At 42.0% G+C, this 19898-nt stretch overlaps 1 protein-coding gene across 3 annotated transcripts in view; it reads left to right on the top strand.

Annotated features, from left to right (window-relative positions):
• The window catches only part of UVRAG (UV radiation resistance associated), a 125235-nt gene that overhangs the window by 7358 nt on the left and 97979 nt on the right, over positions 1-19898 (top strand). For all 3 annotated transcript variants that reach the window (XM_063127239.1, XM_063127240.1, XM_063127242.1), the window contains exons 2-6: positions 7758-7875; positions 13222-13256; positions 14635-14796; positions 15749-15823; positions 19437-19522. In XM_063127239.1, the coding sequence (XP_062983309.1) occupies positions 7758-7875; positions 13222-13256; positions 14635-14796; positions 15749-15823; positions 19437-19522 (476 nt within the window). The remainder of the gene's footprint in view (positions 1-7757; positions 7876-13221; positions 13257-14634; positions 14797-15748; positions 15824-19436; positions 19523-19898) is intronic.

A 19898-nucleotide genomic window follows, 5' to 3' on the forward strand; every position in this document is an offset into this window, starting at 1 on the left:
GTTCTGCTTGAAGTTATCACAGATCTTTGCCATTAGTTGAGTTTTGAGCACAGTATGGCTTTCTCTCGCTTTAGGTTTATTCACACAACCCACTCAATCTGTGGCAGCTGTAGTACGTTGGTCAGACCACGCTCACTAGTCCATGTTGAGGTTATGAACATGTGGACAGCTTGACCAGGATTTAGCTGGACTGGCTTTTGGGAGCCTTCCTCAACCTGGTCCTCTCCTCTTCTGTCGGAGCACAACTCCCAGAATTCCTGTTCAACAGGCCATTGGCTCCCCTGGCTGGGAATGAAGGGAAGTTGTAGTCCAACACATCTGGACAGCATCTGCTTGGGAAAGGCTGAGCTAAAGAATCCCATACACACCTGCCTGAGCTCCAGCCATACTTCAAATCTGGTAGGGCAATAGTTCATGGCTGCCTTTTGGTATGACTGTGAATATCCCTTTAGCAACTGCAGGAATGTATCCTGGAGGTGCCTCTACCATGAAGTGAGGCCTCCATCCCAGGTGGCAGTGTGGTAGAGGGACAGATTTGATCCATTGGGCACGATTCATCTGGAATTTCTCGTGCACAATTCCCATTGCACTTATCCACCATAGGGCCAAAAAGGGTATTACAGTATTCATGCTTTTTAAAAAGTGTGCTTAAACTAGCATTTTTCGTTTGAAGGAAACGCAGCAGCAGGGGGATCTGATCTGGAATCAGAATGGGGATTGGGGCCCCACATCAGTTTCCTGTAGAAAATCATCTCCCCGCCCCCCACAGTGGCTATTTGCCCCATGCAGGGGTGGAATTAGACCCCTGTGCAGCTGCTTATGTGTGGGACTGTATGAGATGCTTGTAGGTGAACATCTTTATTATTGCATTTATATCCCGCCTTTTTTCCTGCAAGGAACCCAATGCGGCGTACATAATTCTCCTCTCCACTTTATCCTCACAACCACAACCCTGTGAGGTAGGTTGGGCTGAGAGTCTGTGACTGGCCCAAAGTCACCCCTTGGGTTTCCATGGCTGAATGGGGACTAGAACCCGGATCTCCCGGCTCCCAGTCTTTACACATTATGGACAAAATCTCTGAATTGTTTTTACTAAAATGCCTTAAATAAAAGGAGAATTGAAAACATTTTTCAGTGAGGAAAGCTAAATGACATTAGTGCAGTTTTGTTTATTCTGCTGTCTTTAATCTATTAATTTGGTGAACTTCATTGTCTGATGTCCAGACTTCTTTGTTTTGTGTTTGGACATAGTGAGGGCATCAGCCTTAATAAATTGTAGGCTACTGGGAATTTGGTATGGTTTGGCATCTAGGCTGTTTCTGACACAGGAAGGTGTGGGAGGCTGTTGGAATCTGTGTATATATTGGTGCTTTCTGCTAAAACAGTTAGGTTTACTATTTTCTTCATGAGGAGAAAATAGGTATGGTGTTCAGATATACCTGTTTCGTTATTATTTTTCTTTAAAGGCTTTCCTTTGAGTGTACTAATGTTTGCTTTTGGAAGATGTGTACCGCTTGGCTCCTGCTGAGCTCAGTGGGTTTACCCAAAAGTAGGCTTGCATGGGACTGCAGCTTTAGGTGTGTTTTCATGGAAGATTCATAAAGCTAATGGGATTATCCATTTTTTAAAATAAGCACTACACGGTAGTTCTCTCTAGGTGCATGTATACCTGGAGGTTTGCAAGAAATTATGGAAACAGGGATCTTCTCACTGAGTTCAGTTTTGTGGAGGAAAAGTTGAACAGTGAGTAAAACATTCAGATGATGGTGATAATGTATTTATAAAACAATTTACATTTATTACCACATCACCAAACTTGTATTCAGCAGCCAGAGACACCAGTGCCAATCCAGTCCATGAGAAACACCAGCTATTCACATTCCTGCCATTAGTAATCCAGAGGCAAGAGGAAGGTGTTGAGGGACCAGTCATTGTGGCAATGGCCTGGTCCAGACAACATGCTAAACCATGCTGCTTAACCACAAAATGGTTAATGGAATGCATGCTTTCCGTTAACCATTTTGTTTTAGCGTGTTGTCTGAATGGGGCCTATGAGACTTGCTGTCAGTGCACTCTGTCTGAGACCTGACACACTACTCTCCATCCCTTCCCAGTGCTAATTGCTGGCCAGAGCCCTCAAGAAATTTTGAACATTATGTATGAATGCAGTGAGGAATCAAAATCTCTTTGACAGATGGCCACGACTACAGAAAGCACAGCCAACTTTGATGGCTGAAAGTATCCGTGGAACATTCTCACCTTTTCTCTCTCTGTCCTTTGAACAAAATTTATGAAGTCTAGGTTTGGCTTAATATATTTTCTGCAACACTAATTCCTTGTTTCTTCTTACTACTTAAAATCTTTTCTTCTATGCCTATTCAAAGCAGCTGTTGGGAGTGTGTTCATAATTTCCACAACTGGTCATCTTGGGGACACTGCTCACTTAAAATTTCAGTGGGTTTTAAGCAAGAATACAGGGAAGAAAGGGTGTCAGCGGTTTCACCTGAAAAGTACATGTGCCTTGAGCAGAGCACTCAGACATTCTTCATCAGAGCTGATGCGAGGACAAGTATGTTAATTGAGTCAATGGATTTTGAAAAGAGGTGGGTGATGTTTCAGAAAAGATGAGCAGAAAACGTGCTTTTAAAAAAAAAAGAATGCTGAGAGGAATATCTTCATAATGTTTTTTAGTGGGGCAACAGAGCCACCAAGAAAGTTCAGCAAGGACATAACAAAGAATAAATACAGTTAACAGAGAACACTCTTTGAGCAATCTTGTCTAGACAGTTGTCCTTAATTCCAGAAAATATGTTTTGCAATTCTGCAAGATTAAGTGGCAAAACTGGGTGAAATGAAAAGTGATTGTCAAGCGTTTTGGGACAATTTAGCAGCACGAGAGGGACTTTAGACTCAGGGTGTAGGAATTCTGTGTGATCATAAACTTGGGAAGTTTCTGTGCTGGAGGAACGTGGAGACAGGACTGAGAATGTCAGTGAGAGGAGGAAACCTTGTTTTTCCTTGGTCTATGCTGGCCTGTTTCCCTCCCCACCCTGGTCTTTTCAGGTACAGCTTATTCAACTGGTGCTGAAGCTTATCTGGAAGTTATCACCTTCCGCAATCTAGGGGTTAGCTACCATGCCCCACAATTTAAGCATCAGTGCTACTGGGTGCCTTTTTTGTGTGTGTGTGCATGCCTAAAGGAACTAAACGTTCAAAATAATTTGCTTGGGCCTTGTTCTTTACAATTGAAGAGAAAACACGAAAGTTGTCTTAGGCCAGATCCACACCAAGCAGGATATGACACTTTGAAAACTGTATATGTATTTATTTATTTATTTATTTATTTATTACATTTTTATACCGCCCAATAGCCGAAGCTCTCTGGGCGGTTCACAAAAATTAAAATCATCATAAAACAACCAACAAGTTAAAAATACAAATACAAAATACAATATAAAAAGCACAACCAGGATAAAACCATGCAGCAAAATTGATATAAGGTTAAAATACAGAGTTAAAACAGTATAATTTAAATTTAAGTTAAAATTAAGTGTTAAAATACTGAGTGAATAAAAAGGTCTTCAGCTGGCGACGAAAGGAGTACAGTGTAGGCGCCAGGCGGACCTCTCTGGGGAGCTCATTCCACAACCGGGGTGCCACAGCGGAGAAAGCCCTCCTCCTAGTAGCCACCTGCCTCACTTCCTTTGGCAGGGGCTCACGGAGAAGGGCCCCTGTAGATGATCTTAAGGTCCGGGTAGGTACATATGGGAGGAGGCGTTCCTTCAAATAACCTGGCCCCATATGGACTGTGTCCCAGGCCCCAACAGTTGTCACTACTGTTATAAACAGTTTTAAAGCAGCACTTTAGATCCTGCCTGAGTTAAATAATTAAGTGGGCTATAGCGGTGCTATTAGGGCTTTTATAAACAACTGCTTTTATAATTCCCATGTCCAAATCTTCCAACTAGCGACAACGGTACTATTTTATACAAAAGACTATGTTGCTATCAAAGTGTTCCCCAAACTCTTGCACGTTCGAGGGACTGCAGTATTTTAACTCTTCCTACTTAGTCTGGGATTCAGAAGTGATTTTGTTTGGGTATTCGTTAGCTAGAAAAGAAATGTGGGATTGTTTTTATTAGTAGAGCATCTTCCATAGAAAAATATAGCAGCAGACTTCTTTTTTTTTTTAAAAAATTGTGCTCTACATGACAATGTTGGTGTGTGGCCTTTCACTCATGGTATGAGGCTTGTGCTAACTGGGTTTCATCTGAGTACCTGCACCATCCCACACCTTCAAAGGCTTCCTAGGAGGATCCATAAACAGTTGGGAGTTTACTGCTACAGGCCTATTCAGACCGTTCCTTTCTAGTGACTTTTCATTCTATTATATCTGACTCTTCTTGGTGTTGGATCATGGTTTGGACATCTGACAAGGATTTGGTGGTGGCAAGGTTGAGAACCGTCCATTATAAACCATGTTTTCTTGAATAGGTCTGTCTTTTTTGGGAAAACAAATCCTATGCGAAAAGATTGAAGGCACTGGGCATATTTAGCCTGGAGAAGAGTGGTATGATAGCCATCTTCAAATGTTTGAAAGCCTGTCACATAGATGATATAGCAAATCCTATGCTAGTGGGAGAAGATGCATGTAGTAGGGGAACACATGCATAGGGCACCAGGTTGAGGAATCATAGAATAGCAGAGTTGGAAGGGACCTACAAGGCCATCGAGTCCAACCCCCTGCTCAATGCAGGAATCCACCCTAAAGCATCCCTGACAGATGGTTGTCTGGTCCAGAGTTTGGAACTAAACCAATAGATTCAAATTACAAGAAAGGGGATTTTGACTAAACAGATTCAAATTACTAGGCAGGGAATTTTGTCAATATGATCTGTTTGGTGTATAAGACTGCCTCAGAAAGTGGTGAACTCATGCTTTTTTATGGGTTTTTAATTCAAGTATTGATGGTCACTAATTAGGGATACTGCTATAGAGGATTTCATGCATCAGCAATGGTTTGGACTAGATGGCCTTTGAGGTCCCTTCTAACTCTAATTCTATGAGTAATTTTCTCCACCTTAAGAAATAAAATAGTATTTTGATTAGTTCTCTGACTTGTAATTAATTGGAATAGCCTAAAATGGTAAGCTGCAAAGTTGCTTATCTTAGCTGCTAAGAACGGCATCCAAAACAGGACATTCCATAAATGCCAGTAAAGTGGCTACATGTCAGATTAGAAGATTTCAACATAATCACTACAAAACCCCATTAGTTTGAATGCATTTCAACTGTGAAGTCTCAGCTAATTCAGAAAACTCCAAATTAATGTTAGAATACTCATGCTATAATACATGCGTCACATTAGAAAGAAGTCTAAAAGGTAATAATCAGGAGTATGAAGAACAATACAGTTAATAGGCGCAAAGAGATAAGAGTTGTGGATCTTAATATCTACAGCATCACTGGGTATTTTTTTTTAAAAAAAAATTCAGGTGTGATCAAAGGGAAGACAGAATAGGTGAGAACACTCCAGAATTTAAGTTGCAGTGAAAAAACTGAAGTTTTGAACATTCCACCTCATTCAGTCTTTACAGTCAGAAATTGCTGCAAAATTAATACATTTTATTTATAGGCATGGGAAAATATGAATAATGATGACTTTCTACCTTGCAGATGAGCACATTGAGTTATTTCTATGTTTCTCTTGCATTGCTTGGTTATCCGTTCCATAGTGTGCCCCTTGTTTCGACAGATTCAGGCCCATAACAATGTGTTAGTTGTCAGTTTTAGGAAAAACCTGTTGACTAGTAACTTCTGTAGGTTACAAATATCAGTCATTGGTGTGATATTATGGACCATTTCTTTCAGAAACGTCTGAAAGAATTTTGTCTTTGATGACAAACGTCCGCAAAGAAAGAGGATACTTGAGAAACTTCTGCAATACTTACTTTGTAAGTCTGTGCAGGATTTTGGAAATTGGGACTCCATGGATCATGCAGCGGGCTAGTAGTGTGATACTGAGTAACCCCCTGCTGTTACTGTGAAGGACTTACTTGGCACTCAAAGGCCGAAACTGAGATTTGGATGGTTCAGGAAATGGTCGAGGAAGTAACGTTCCCCGAGGAGAGGTTTGGATGTGTGGAGAGGAAGCAGCTTGATGGACCGGAAGAGTGTGGGTTGGACTCTGAAAGCAAAAGAAATCAGACTCCCGTCGCTTGTAGGTGACCAGCTCAACACAGGGACAATGAATGCCAGGCAGTTGTGCAGGGCACTATATCCCTGTTGTGCTCCTCATTTGCTTTCTGATGGTATCCAGGAGTGTAGGGTTGAATGTGGGGCACCTTTCTTTTCCTTCTCATTCTGTGGCAAATAATAGAATGGCTGTAGGCATGGAGATGGGGTGGGAAGAAGGACTGTGGTCACTTGCTGGTGTCAAAAGGGCTTAACTTCTCCCTTTTGTCCTGCAGTACCCAGACAGTACTGGCTTTGTAGCCAAAGAGAATGAACCAGCCAGCTCTATCATTGATTCAGCTCCTCTGACTTTATTTAAACTTTATTGCTGATTTATAAGATGCACTGATGGTGGTTAATGTATTTGAGTGCTGCAAGTTGAGTCCAGAAGGTCTGGCAGTCCAGTCATGGGCACGCTATCTGTATAAGAATACTTCAGGGTAACGCTTATTACATGAGATCTACCAGACCAGTTTTGCTCATTTTTTTTTTTAAAAAAAACCTTGAACCTTGAGCAGTGTAAACATACGGAAAATTTTGAAAGTTCGAGAAAGTTAAATGCTTGAGTTTTAATAGCCAAAGGGTATCTTTCCATGCTCTGGCCAAAGCCGGAATTCAAATCTTAGCTTTGCCATGAAGTTACTGCTTCTTAAAATCCCCTAAAAATAACCCTTAAAGGTACATGAGCCCTAAAATTTAAGAGTTTGGTCATTCCTGCAACTGTGCAGTGTCATTGACTTAACTGTTATTTGTACATTATTGTCAGTTAGTTTTAAGACTATGTTATCTCATTAAGTAATATTAGAGTATCACACCACTCTCGGATAGAGTGGACTTCTGGCAACAGTGCCACGAAAGGTTAGCTGCAGCTACTAGTCATTTAGAAGCTCACATAAACTGTTTATAGAAGTTGTTCTGATACAGCAAGAGTACTCTAATTCCCCACCAGATTCAGATATATTTTCAGACCTGTGTCTGAGGACGTTACCTATATGTGGGGGTAAATGGAGATTGAAGGTAGTCTTGGCAACAGAGACGGAGATGGTAAAGTTGGCAAGACTTTTGAGGAACACACAAAACTATGAAGTACTCTGAGCAGTTGGAATCCAGTGATTGAATATATTGCAGGGAAAATTAGGGTTAAAGAGGTAGAGAGTGTTTGTATGACATTGTGAATCATATCAAGACTGAGATAATGAATGTTGGCTTCAAAAAGATTAAAGTGTGGTTTTTACATGTTTTACTACTATTACTACTACATCATCATCAAATTTATTTCTTACCCGCCTCTCCATTTTGATTGAGGCAGGGAGCAACAGTAAATATAAAATACATAAAACTGAATTAAGAACATATTATACATTATTAAAACATCCTAAAAGCATCCTAAAATCCCCCTGGATAGGCCTGCTGGAAAGAGGACGTTTATATTATGATGCATGTTGTGCATTTTTATAACAAGAAGGTATGTTACTGCGGCCAGTTCTGCCCTTTTAAAATTCTTTGTTTGTTTTTCTTTGCAGCGGCGTCTTCGTCACCTGCGAAACATTGCAGCCCGCAACATTGTTAATAGGAATGGTCATTGCCTCCTGGACACCTACTTCACCCTTCACTTATGTGATAATGCAAAGATATGTAAAGGTATACCAAAGCCTATCGCCATCATTTTTCCTTCTCTTCCCTGCCCCTAATAATTCAGCTTGTGTTATCAGGATCTGTACAAATGTTTCCATTGAGCCCTCAAACGTTTTGTGAGAAGTTCCCTACAGCCCTTCTGTAGGTGGGCACTGAGGATTAGGCTGGAAGCAGACAGTGAGCCTGTTGCACGTTACAGCACGGTGCACTGTAGTGTGGTGTGAACCAGGTCAGTATGGAAGACGTGTGTCTGCTGAGGAAAAAGCGCGGCTTCCTTTCCCTCTTTGTCACAATCACTACAGATGTAAGTTGCTTAACAAGACCTGATTGCGTTGTGACTTTTCCCTCGCAAGCAGCAACCAATGAAGTGAGACAGAGAAAGTTACGAAAGGGAAACAACATATTGTAAAGGAAAGTGGAGGTTTGGGGCTGCTGTTTTAGAGACTTTCAGACCACCCAGTAACTTCATGGCAGAGCTGGGACTTGGGTTTTGGCTTTGGCCTCACAGAGCCAAGTCTGATGCAAAGGAGGGTGAGTTACTCTCCTGACACTGAATCCCGTTGCAAATACCACATCTGTTTGCTTGCACTCGTGAGGACTCTCTCTACTATAAGGCATCTTCAGAGAGATTTGTATTTTAAAAATGAGACATACCACTACTACAATCCTGCTTTTAAATTGCATTAATTACTCAGAATTGTGCAAAGGGGCTCAATTTGCATGCTTTTACATAGTAACAATTTGAGATAGGTTTCCCCCCAATTCAGAATTCGTAACTTATTTTGTGCGTGAGTAGAGAGGTGTCTGAGGCCTTAGCTAGACCTAAGGATTTGCCCAGGCAAATGGAGGGGTCATCCCTGCCTGCTCCCGGGATCCCCTGTGTGTCATTTGGGTGCACAGGTATGATCCCAGGACAATCCTGGGATATAGGCCTGGTCTAGCCATGGCCTAAGACTGAGAAAGTACAGGACTCTAAGGGGCAGAGAAGAGCATTGCAAATGGCTGATAGTTGTACAAATTGAAGACATGTTGCACCATCACCCTAATTAATTATGGTGCCTTTAAGGTGCTGCAGTTCTCTCTCATAAAGTTTAGAAACTTGCTTTTTTTTCTTTTTTAAAAAAGCTAAGATTTTACCGATTCAGCTCTAATGGCTGAATTATGTGATTTGTAAGACAGTCAGTCCTGTAGTCTTTCTCTGGGAGCTGTCGCCTAAGGCATCTGTAGGGCACCATGTTGGGGAAGTAATCACTTCAAAAGGATTAACAGAATGTGGATGTCTGATTTGTATAGCGTCTTCTTTCCACCCTCTGTTTATGAGACCTCTGTATATTGGTAAGTAGATGAAAATTCATCATATTGCTCTAGGCAGCTGTAACTGCCTTTCCTGGCTACAGCAAATGCAAGGAATTTATTCCATGCCACCCCTTTACCTCTGACCTGTCCCCAGACTATGCACACTCTTCCTTATTATTTTTCTAAGGTGCTTATCTCCACGGTAACTAAGCTTCGAACAACAGTTAAGAACATGGAATACGACCTCAGTGCTTGTGTTCCTGGGCTGTTCTACTGGATATGAGCAGGATTGTGGACTAAGTGATGCCTTGTACACCAGATCGCAAACTGAATAATTGAAAGATAAGAGCTTAGAGCTTTCTGGTCTGATAAAGTAGTCATCCCAACTGTTTGTCTGGCCCTTTAATGAGAATGTAATGGGCTCTTCTGGAACAATTCTTTCAATTGTTCAGTGGGAGAAGCCCTTCTTTCCCCATAGCCTCAAAAGAAATGCTGTTAGTATTTTAAAAAGCTAAGCAATCTGGGAAGAAGGCTCAGGGTAAACCATTCCTTTTGAAACGATAATTATTTACCATAGCATTACTGGAAGTGCTGCAATGGTGTCTCTGTGCAAATTGGATTTCTTTCTTCCCACAAAATGCTCATGCTCATATTTGGTACTGAAAACATTCAGTATATACACCAACCTTCCCCATCCATGTCCCCTCCAGTTGTTTAGGAGGACAACTTCCAGAATGCTTGAACATTGGCCTAGAGCTGATGGATGTTGATTTTATTTATTTATTTATTTATTTATTTATTACATTTCTATACCGCCCAATAGCCGGAGCTCTCTGGGCGGTTCACAAAAATTAAAAACATTCAAAGTATAAAACAACAGTATAAAACCATACTGTAAAATACAATATAAAAGCTCAACCAGATAAAAACAGCAGCAATGCAAAATTACAAATTTAAAACACCAAGTTAAAATTTATTTATAGACTGTTAAAATGCTGGGAGAATAAAAAGGTCTTCACCTGGCGTCTAAAAGCATATAATCTAGGTGCTGAACGAACCTCCTTAGGGAGCTCATTCCACAGCCAGGGTGCCACAGCAGAAAAGGCCCTCCACCTGGTAGCTACCTGCCTCACTTCCTTTGGCAGGGGCTCTCGGAGAAGGACCCCTGAGGATGACCTTAGGGTCCGGGCAGGTATATATGGGAGAACGCGTTCCTTCAGAGCCGTTTAGGGCTTTAAATGTTAATACCAGCACTTTGAATCGGGCCCGGACCTGGACCGGCAGCCAATGAAGCTGGAAAAGGACTGGCGTGATGTGGTCTCGTTGGCCAGTCCCTGTTAGTAAACATGCTGCCCTGTTTTGTTGAAGTCTAACACATCTAGAGGGCACCAAGTTGGGGAAGGCTGATCTATAGTAAATGTTTTGCTCCGAAGAATTTGGATGAAATCATGTAACTGTCTCTGCATGCTTTGCACAGTGGTGCCAAATTTGCATGTTTTTGTTTTAAACTGTAAAAATGTAAGCAAGTATAAAGAGATACATATTGGGGCAAAAAATTTCCCAACTTCAGGTGTAAGCTGATGAGATCTAAGCTAGCAGTGCCTGACGAAGGAAGACACCTTGAGTTTGTGGTAGACAGCTTGATGAAAATGTCGACCCAGTGTGTGGCTGCTGTGAAAAGGGCAAATTTCATGTTAGGCATCATTAGGAAAGGAATTGAAAGTAGAAATGCCAAGTTTTTACTCCCCTTATACAAATCTGTGGTGTGACCACACTTGGAATGTTATGTATGGTTCTGGTCACTGCACTTAAAAGTGCAGAAAATGCCCAAAGGGCTGGAGCAACTCCCTATGTGGAAAGTTTACAATACCTGGTGTTGTTTAGCTTAGAAAAAGGTGAGTAAGGGGAGACATGATAGAGCTGTACAAAATTTTGCCTAGTGTAGAGAAAATGGATAGGGTGACATCATTCTCCCTCTCTCAGAATACTAGAACCCGATGGGGTCATCCCATGAAGCTGGTTGGTGGGAGAGTCAGGACAGGTAAAAGGACGTACTTTACACAGTAAATAGTTAAACTATGGCATTCACTAGCACAAGATGTGGTGATGGCCACCACTTTGGATGGCTTTAAAAGGGGGTTGGACAAATTCGTGGAGGAGAAGGCTATGAATGGCTACTAATCTTAATGGCTATGTGCCATCTCCAGTATTAAGAGGCAGTATGCCTATAAGCACTAGTTGCTAGGGAACGTAGGTAGCTACTCATATCCTCTTGTGGGTTTCCCATGTGCAGCTGGTTGGCCAGTGTGTGAACAGAATGCTGGACTAGATTGACCCTTGTCTGATCCACCATAACTTTTCTTATGTTCTTTTGTTCTTAATGGCATTTCCCCCATAATTTGTAGCTTTTCCTCAAGTACTCATGTGATGAATTAATATGGCATGGGCTTTGGGCCTCTATTTAGATTCCGTCTTGGCCTTGCGCTGGCATCCCATGCACATTTAGTCAGAAGAAAGTCCCACTTTGTTAAACAGAGTTGTATGTTGAATACTCCCACACTAGAGTCATTCGAGAGGCAGCTGGACAACAATCATCTGTCAGGGATGCTTTAGGGTGGATTCCTGCATTGAGCAGGGGGTTGGACTCGATGGCCTTGTAGGCCCCTTCCAACTCTGCTATTCTGTGATTCTATGAATAGTAGCTGTACGGGGCAAACCTGTAAATGTCTCTTCAGAAGCAAGTCCCGTTAAATGGGACTTCCTCCCAGGTAAGTGGGTATAGACTTTCAGCCTTAGACTCCTTTTTTTGTAGCTGGGGAAAGAGGAAGTAGCAAAAATTTGGAGGTTTTAGTTTCTAGTAGCTAAGGGAAATAATGAAATACTTGCTGAAGTGGAGGAAACTCCCACACACACCTTTCTGGAACTAAAGCCAAGCAATTGTTTTGCAGTGACTTTTAAGCTTACAGTTCAATAGACCTAAAACAAACTTTATACTGTTGTTCTAATACACTGTGTGCATGCGTGCCTATTTGATGCTTTTCTTATGATTTTATTTTATTGTAAATCCTGTCATTCACAGCCTTTGAAATGCAATTTGTGTACAGCTGGCTGTCACAGCCCCAATTTGATCCTGCGGGTTTGCCTGCTGGACTCTGCACATCTTGCTAGGCTTCCCCCCTTCTTTTGGCATCATAATGGAACAGAGTTGTGGATTTCCTAGCAATCCACATATTTCCCAGTAAGCCTTGTCTGTGTGGTGGCCACACAGGCGTGGGGTGACCATACGAGTAGGGGAAAAGATTACCGCATTTCATCGATTGTAAGACGCACACTAATTTCAGTACCACCAACAGGAAAAAAACCCTTAAGACACACCCGCGATTCTAAGACGCACCCCATTTTTAGAGATGTTTATATGGGGGAAAAAGTGCATCTTAGAATCGAAGAAATAGGGTATTACCATTTATAAGTCTACCTGATAAGTTATGGAAGTTACAGTTATCTGACTGGTATGGAGGAAGTATCTGAAACTTGCTTTGTTCCTAAAGTTTCAGTGGGTAACGTGGTGTCTTGTTCATTCATCCATTGAAAAATGACTATACCCATTTCACAGATGGGAAAGTAAGCTTGTAATATTTGTTCACAACAAAGAGGCCATGGCCAAGTAGAAGACCTTGGGGACATCCAAATGGTGGGCCTAATGGGTTGTGCTAGAACAGCCTTTCCCACCCTTATGCCCTCCAGATGTTTTGGACTACAATTCCCAGCATTCCTGACAATTGGCCATGCTGACTGGGGCTGATGGGAGTTGAAGTCTAAAACATCTGGAGGGTACCACTTTGGAGAAGGCAGTGCTAGAATATATTTTTCCTCACTTTCAAAACATTACTTTCTGTATAGGTTATTTATAGTTTTGAGCTGAACGAACATCTTTTGAATAAAGTTGCTCTTCCGTACAAATGCGAGGACCCTTTTCCATGTCATAAAACCCAGCTCTGTATCCCAAGCTTGTGCAGTTCACCTCTAATATTTCTTTAATTTTATTTCCTTCTCTAGAATTTTATAAGAGTGAAGTGATAAAGAATTCTCTGGTAAGTTGACTTCATTGTGTAGCTTGATAAAACTTTCCTCTTAATCTTTTCTCCAAGTTGTCTAGGTATTTTACTGAAACATTGTTCTGTCCAAAATCTACAATATTTCAATATATCCATTTGTCTTCATGTGTAAATTGGCAAGTGGTGTGCATCGCTGCATTAAGATGGAGAGAGTTTGCTTTGAAGTGTTTTGAAATGTTATAATAATTTCCTTACCTGAGATAAAGTAGGCCAAGTCTGCACAACATAAGGAGGATCTCCGTTCGAATTCCCTTCAGCTCTCTGAAAAAAGTATAGGGTAGTCTTCAGCGTTGGTTCTATTAGAATCGGGTGAGGAGCCTGGGACTCTTCAGGTTTTGTCAGGCTCCAATTCCCATTAGCCCCAGCATGCATCTCCAGTGGTCAGGTATGATGGGGGTTGTAGTCCAGCAACATCTTGAGGGCCACAACTTCCTCACCCCTGCCTTAGATGTGGCTAGGCTTATGCACATGCAACGTTTAGTGGTCCAGCTTCTTGCACTAAGACTGGATTTTCAGCAGATTGTCTGACCAGATTTTCCTAAAAAAAATAAGGAAGAAACTCTGCTGAAGGAGAATCCAGAATTTCCCTGACAGAGCTTGTATCATTTTCGTAGGTTGCTCCTGCCTACGTGGTTTGCTTGATGTAGGCCAGTAGGGTCTTACTGATGGTTCATTTAATAGATCCCATGTATCGAATTTATTTACTGTACTTTTAAACCACCCACTAATCAAAGTTCTCAGCATGTTGGACCCAGTGGATATTGTGTGTGTGTGTGTGTGTGTGTGTGTGTGTGTGCATATGAGAGAGAGAGAGAGAACGGTAGTTGAGCTGAGATTGTCTATATCAAGAGTAGGCAACCTGGTACCCTCCAGATGTTTTGGATTGCAACCCATAAGACCCAGCCAACATGGCCAGTGTTGAGGAATAATGAAACTGGAAGTCGAAAACATCTGGAGGGCATCAAGTTGTCTATCCCTGGTCTATACTGTGATGGTGTGAAGTGGTAGAGAGGTTGGACTAGAAAACCTTGTTAGTCATACTCAGGCCGTAGCTAGACCTAAGGTTTATCCCAGGATTGTCCTGGGGTCAAACCTGTTCATCTAAGTGCCATACAGGGCATCCAGCGCTCAGGCAGGGACGAACCCGGGATGATCCTAGGATAAACCTTAGGTCTAGCTACGGCCTCAGTTGCAGTCCGTGCTGGCTGCTTGAGATAACTTTGCATTTTTATTTTTTTAAATTGGACTAAGTGGTGTAATAGTCTGTCTTGGTATAAGGCAGCTTAATGCATGGTCAGATAAAATCTTGAACAGTTTTGGAATACTGCAGCTGTCTCTTGTTCCACATCCATAGAATCCAACATGGCGAAGTCTCGACTTTGGTCTAATGCCCGATCGCCTTGATACATCCGTGTCCTGTTTTGTGGTGAGGATATGGGGTGGCAAGAATGACACCTATCAGCTACTGATTGAATGGAACGTCAATCTAGATGGACTCAAGTACTTGGGCCAGCAGGTAAAATAAAGCAACATTGGATTGGATAGTGAAAATATATTTTCAGCAAACATCTGTTCTTCTTGGAACACCTCAGCACACAACCCCTCTAAGGACTGGTTTTGTGAGGTGTAAATGCTGGGCAGACGTGTGATGGGGTGGTGAGAATTAGCTACTGCTTTTGATGACTGAACTTGGCCACCTGCCTACCCGATGAAGACTCATTCTACTTGTAGTCATTTTACGTTTTGACAAACTCCAAAGGACAGCTTTGTTTGCTGCAGTAGGCTATGAAGAGTCTTGCATCATCTTAAAAACTTAACAAATTATTGTTGCATTAGCTTTTGCGAGGTAGGCTTAGGTCCCCCAAAGCTTGATTATTTATTAGAATTATATAAGGCCGAAGCGGCTTACATAATAAAAGACGCAATACAATGACACAGTAAAAATCAATAAAAACAGCAATTCCAAGTAATACTAGCAGCCAACAGGGATAAGTAGGCCTTTAGAGCTTTCCTGAAGGCCTGTAAAGAGGAGACGTGATGAATCCCTGATGAAAACATAGGGTACAATAAACATTGTCTCTAAGAAAACACAGGGGTCTTTGTTGTGTTCTTGCATATTGTGAAGTTGGCCTAGAAGTGACTCTGCCTGGAACCAAATTCCCACTTATTCCTCTCCCCTGCCATAGGACCAGTGATGAATTTGTATAATTAAGGGGTGTTGGGGAAAATGATTTCTATTACAATGAATGCTACTTTAAGTGCTAAAACTAAAATAGTGCTGAGGCAATGAATGAAATCTTCATTGCTAAAAGCGATAAGCCATCACAATTTGGCATAATAAAAACAAGTAAAAAGATAAGCTAAAATGAGTAAGTTAATGGATAATATAAAATTAAATTAAAATAATGAACACAATTGGAATATAAAGATAAAAACTGACTGAATCTATGAAACTGTTTAATTAACAGATACATGCTCGTAGCCCAAACGAAATCATTTTTGGGCTGAACGATGGCTATTATGGAGCCTCGTATGAACAAAAGGTAAGAATATATATGATATATGCCGCTCGTGTTTCTTATATAGAGGGGAAGTTTTACACTTGGATGCCGAAGAGTTAAGCCACAGACTTGAACATGCTGATCAGAATCCATCTGGGAAAGATCACTGCAGCCGTCATTAAGATGTGCATCCATGGCGGTTTGATACAGAACTTGTGATGTTCCTGTCACGCTCTTTAGAGCACATTCCGTAGCACAAAGTGACTTACAGTTCTGAGTACACTTAACTTTGCAGCAACTTTGGGCAATAGCTCAGTAAAAGCTTCATTTGTAGAAGCTGTCTTCTGGGTAATAGCTAATGGGTACCCATAATGTATTGTGAAACGCCTGAACTTTCCTCCTGAGATGTTGATTTTGCCATAGTTGCCAAATGTCGTGATTATGAAAGAAGAGACTAGTGGAATTCACTGTATTCACAGTTCCCTGGGTAGGTAATTAGTGTTTTGCATTTGGATATGGGCTCAGTAAAGTTCTTTGTTGAGCTTCCCACAGTCAACAGATGAATTTTGAGGGGTTTTGCAGCTAGTTTTTTATTTGTTTGATTTGTACCTCGCCTTTCGACCAAGAAAAATGGCACTCAAGGTGGCTTACCGTCATAAATAAAACTTGATTAAATCGTAAGAAAACAAATGCATCGAAACACAGTTAAACACACAATAGCACAATAAAAACAACATACAACCTAACACAGCTGCTTATGCACCAAAGGACTGCTTGAATGAAAAACTCTTTGCCTGCTAGAAGAAGGGCAGCAGAGAGGGAGCAAACGTAGCCTCCCTTGGCATGGAGTTCCACAGCCTGAGAAAGAACTTTTTTAAAAATGTCTCCACTAAATGTGCCTCTGAAGGCAGGAGTTTCAAAAGAAGGGCCTGTCCTGAAGGTCTTAAGATCCTGCCGGGTTCGTGTGGGAGAAGGCGTTCTTTCAGGTTGCCTGATCCCAAGCCTTACAGGGCTGTGTAGGTCATAACCAGCACTTTGAATTCTGCACGGAAACAAGCCAGCAGCCCGGTAAACGGCCCCGGTCAACAGTCTGACTGCAGCATTTCTGATGGTTTTTAGATTCTGTATACTTTTTTAATGTTTACTGTTTTTAACTTTTGTAAACCGCCCTGAGAGCTTCAGCTATGGGGCGGTGTATAAATGTAATAAATAAATAAAATTCTGGACCAGCTGAAGCGTCCAAACAGTTTCCAAAGGCAGCCCCATGTAGAGCATGTTACAGTAATCCATGGAATGTAACTAAGGCATGCGTGACCGTGGCCAGATCAGAACTCTCTAAGAATGGGTGCAGCTGGCGCACTAGCCTGAGCTGTGCAAATGCATTCCTGGCCACTGCCAAAACCTGGCCTTCCAGTTCCAAGGCCGAGTCCAGGAGTACACCCAAACTGTGAACTTTTCAGGGGGGAGTGTCATCCCCATCTGCACAGGTTGAATCCCTATTCTCTGATCTGTTTTTGACTAACTGAGGGCACCTCTGTCTCGACTGGATTAAACTTTAATTTGCTTGCCCTCACTCCGTCCATTGCCAACATCAGACACTGTTTTAGAACCAGAACAGTTTTCTTGGGTTTTAGTGGAAAGGAGCGATAGAGATGGGTGCCACAAGCATACTGGTGTTAATAACCCATGTATTGAATGGCCACTTTGTACTTGCTCATTGGATTTGGGGCCTAAAGGATAACAGAAGACCAAGTGCATGTGTTAAGTGCTGAGAGGGATGTACACATAGAAGCAGCCTGCTAAAATCAGGAATATGCATGCGCAGTTGGCTTGTGGGGCATCCAGTTTCAGGTTCACAGAAATACAGCTGCAATCCATGGGCAAGACCTGCTGTGTATGTGAAATAGGGGATACATAATACTTGGGGAATGTGTGGGGGAATACTTAGGGCGCAGTGCTGTGAAGGTAGTTGGCAGCCTCCTAACTTGGAGGTTGCTGAGTATCCAATGCAGGGTGGCTGGAGCACAGAGGCGATCTTTGCCTCCGTTCTCCAGTCGCCCTACATGGCTGCTAGATGGGTAATTTCATCAGTCTCGCAGTGGTGCTTTGGAAGGGGAGGGAAAGAGACTGGGGCGGCCATAGGAAACACCAAGCCAATGCCCCGATCTCTGCCCCTCCCCAACCCTGGGAAACACCCTCTTTTCCTGCCTCCATGTTCTGTTTTCTAGGCACAGAGAGGTAGCCAGGACAGTGCTGGCTACGAGAGGGAGGGAAGCGCGGTTTCTGGGCTCCAAAGTTGGAGCTTTGTTTCTGACCTTGGATCCCAGAAACCAAACAATCCTATGCCCGTCCATCCCCAGACACTGTCGGCGAGGGGGCTTACATAGGATTGCTCCTTCCATCAACATGAACCTCATGTATAGGGATGGGTTATAAACATGACTGACAATGTAATGACATGACAAAGCTTGGAACATTTTTAATTATGTTTTATCCTTGAATTTGTGTGTCTTTTCGAAGCGATCCCTTTCTAAAGGTTCTGTCCTTAAAAGTGGCCTAAATTTATTTATTTATTTATTTATTACATTTCTATACCGCCCAATAGCCGGAGCTCTCTGGGCGGTTCACAAAAAAATACCATTTTAAATCAATATGTTGTTTGTTTATTTATTTATTTATTAAATTTATATACCGCCGCATAGCCAAAGCTCTCTGGGCGGTTTACAAAAGTTAAAAACAGTGAACATTAAAAAGTATACAAAATTTAAAACCATCAAAAATATAAAAAGAACAGTATAGAACAACAGTATCCATTTAAGCAACAACAGTTCTGGGGGGCATTAAAAAACAAACAAACTTAGCATATGTTGTTAAATGCTGTTAAGTGCCCGGGAGAAGAGAAAAGTCTTGACCTGGTGCCGAAAAGATAACAAAGTTGGCGCCAGGCGAGCCTCATCTGGGAGATCATTCCATAATTGGGGGGCCACCACTGAAAAGGCCCTGTCCCTTGTTGCCATCCTCCGAGCTTCCCTCGGAGTAGGCACTTGGAGGAGGACCTTAGATGTTGAGTGCAGTGTACAAATAGGTTCATATCAGTTTATATTGAATAAATAAATACCTAGTAACCGATATGGATGTAGCCTCCAGGCTCAGCATGATGTGACACCCCCCCTCCCCCCAAACTGTCACTGATGGGCTTTTGAGAGAGTCTTCAGCAGTTGAGGCCATCATACATGCAGGGATATGCCCTCCTCTTTCTAAGTTATGTTCCGTGCACCAACCTCAAATTATTGTTGGGGGAAGGATACCATTGTATTTATTTAACCACTTAGAAGATTAGAAAGGAACATTCTCTCCATACTTTCCCTGGGGGAGGAGGGAGTTTGTTTATACTTAAAGCTGTAAATAATTAGATTTCCCCCCAGAACTCCTTTCTCCACCTGATGGTGCCTTTAAAGAGCTTCAGTTTCACAGACATCTTTTCATTTAGCATTTGAGATAAATGTAAATGGTTGGCAGTCTAAGAGGGTGATTTCAAGATGCCTTGATACTCTTGTGTGTGGACAAACTGTGAAAAGGATTTCAATAAGAAAATAGGACCTAATTTCAGTGTCATTTAAAAGGCATTTAATCTGCTACCTTGTTTGCCTTTAAGGGCCACTCAGGAACCCAGAAGAATAACCTTCTCCAGGTGGATCAGAACTGTGTTCGTAACTCATATGATGTCTTCTCTTTACTTAGGTAAACTTTTTAAAATTCTGAAATAGAAGGGTTGTATCCAATTAACCTGTTGCACTGATGAAATGGCTTCCGTCAGTAGAATGGGGGAGGGATCCTATGCTGCAAATTTGGGGGGGGGGGGCTGGGGGGAGGCACTGTAGAGAGGAGAGAAGTTCACTTGCGTCAACATTGGGTTTTACCCAGAGTCTTTGGCACACATAATGGTACAAAAAGCATCACGGTCAATCAGTTGAACATAACATACTTTCCCAAGAGTTTTTCCCCCCCATCATGTCTGACATTCTGTTGCTATGCAGAACTCTTAGTAGTGGCTCTGAGCTCCCAACTCAACACCTTGGTATTCTAACCTTAAAGGCCTCCCTAAGGTTCTGGTAGA

This window comes from Elgaria multicarinata, chromosome 5 (genome assembly GCF_023053635.1).
Source record: "Elgaria multicarinata webbii isolate HBS135686 ecotype San Diego chromosome 5, rElgMul1.1.pri, whole genome shotgun sequence".
NCBI classification, from domain to species: Eukaryota; Metazoa; Chordata; class Lepidosauria; order Squamata; family Anguidae; genus Elgaria; species Elgaria multicarinata.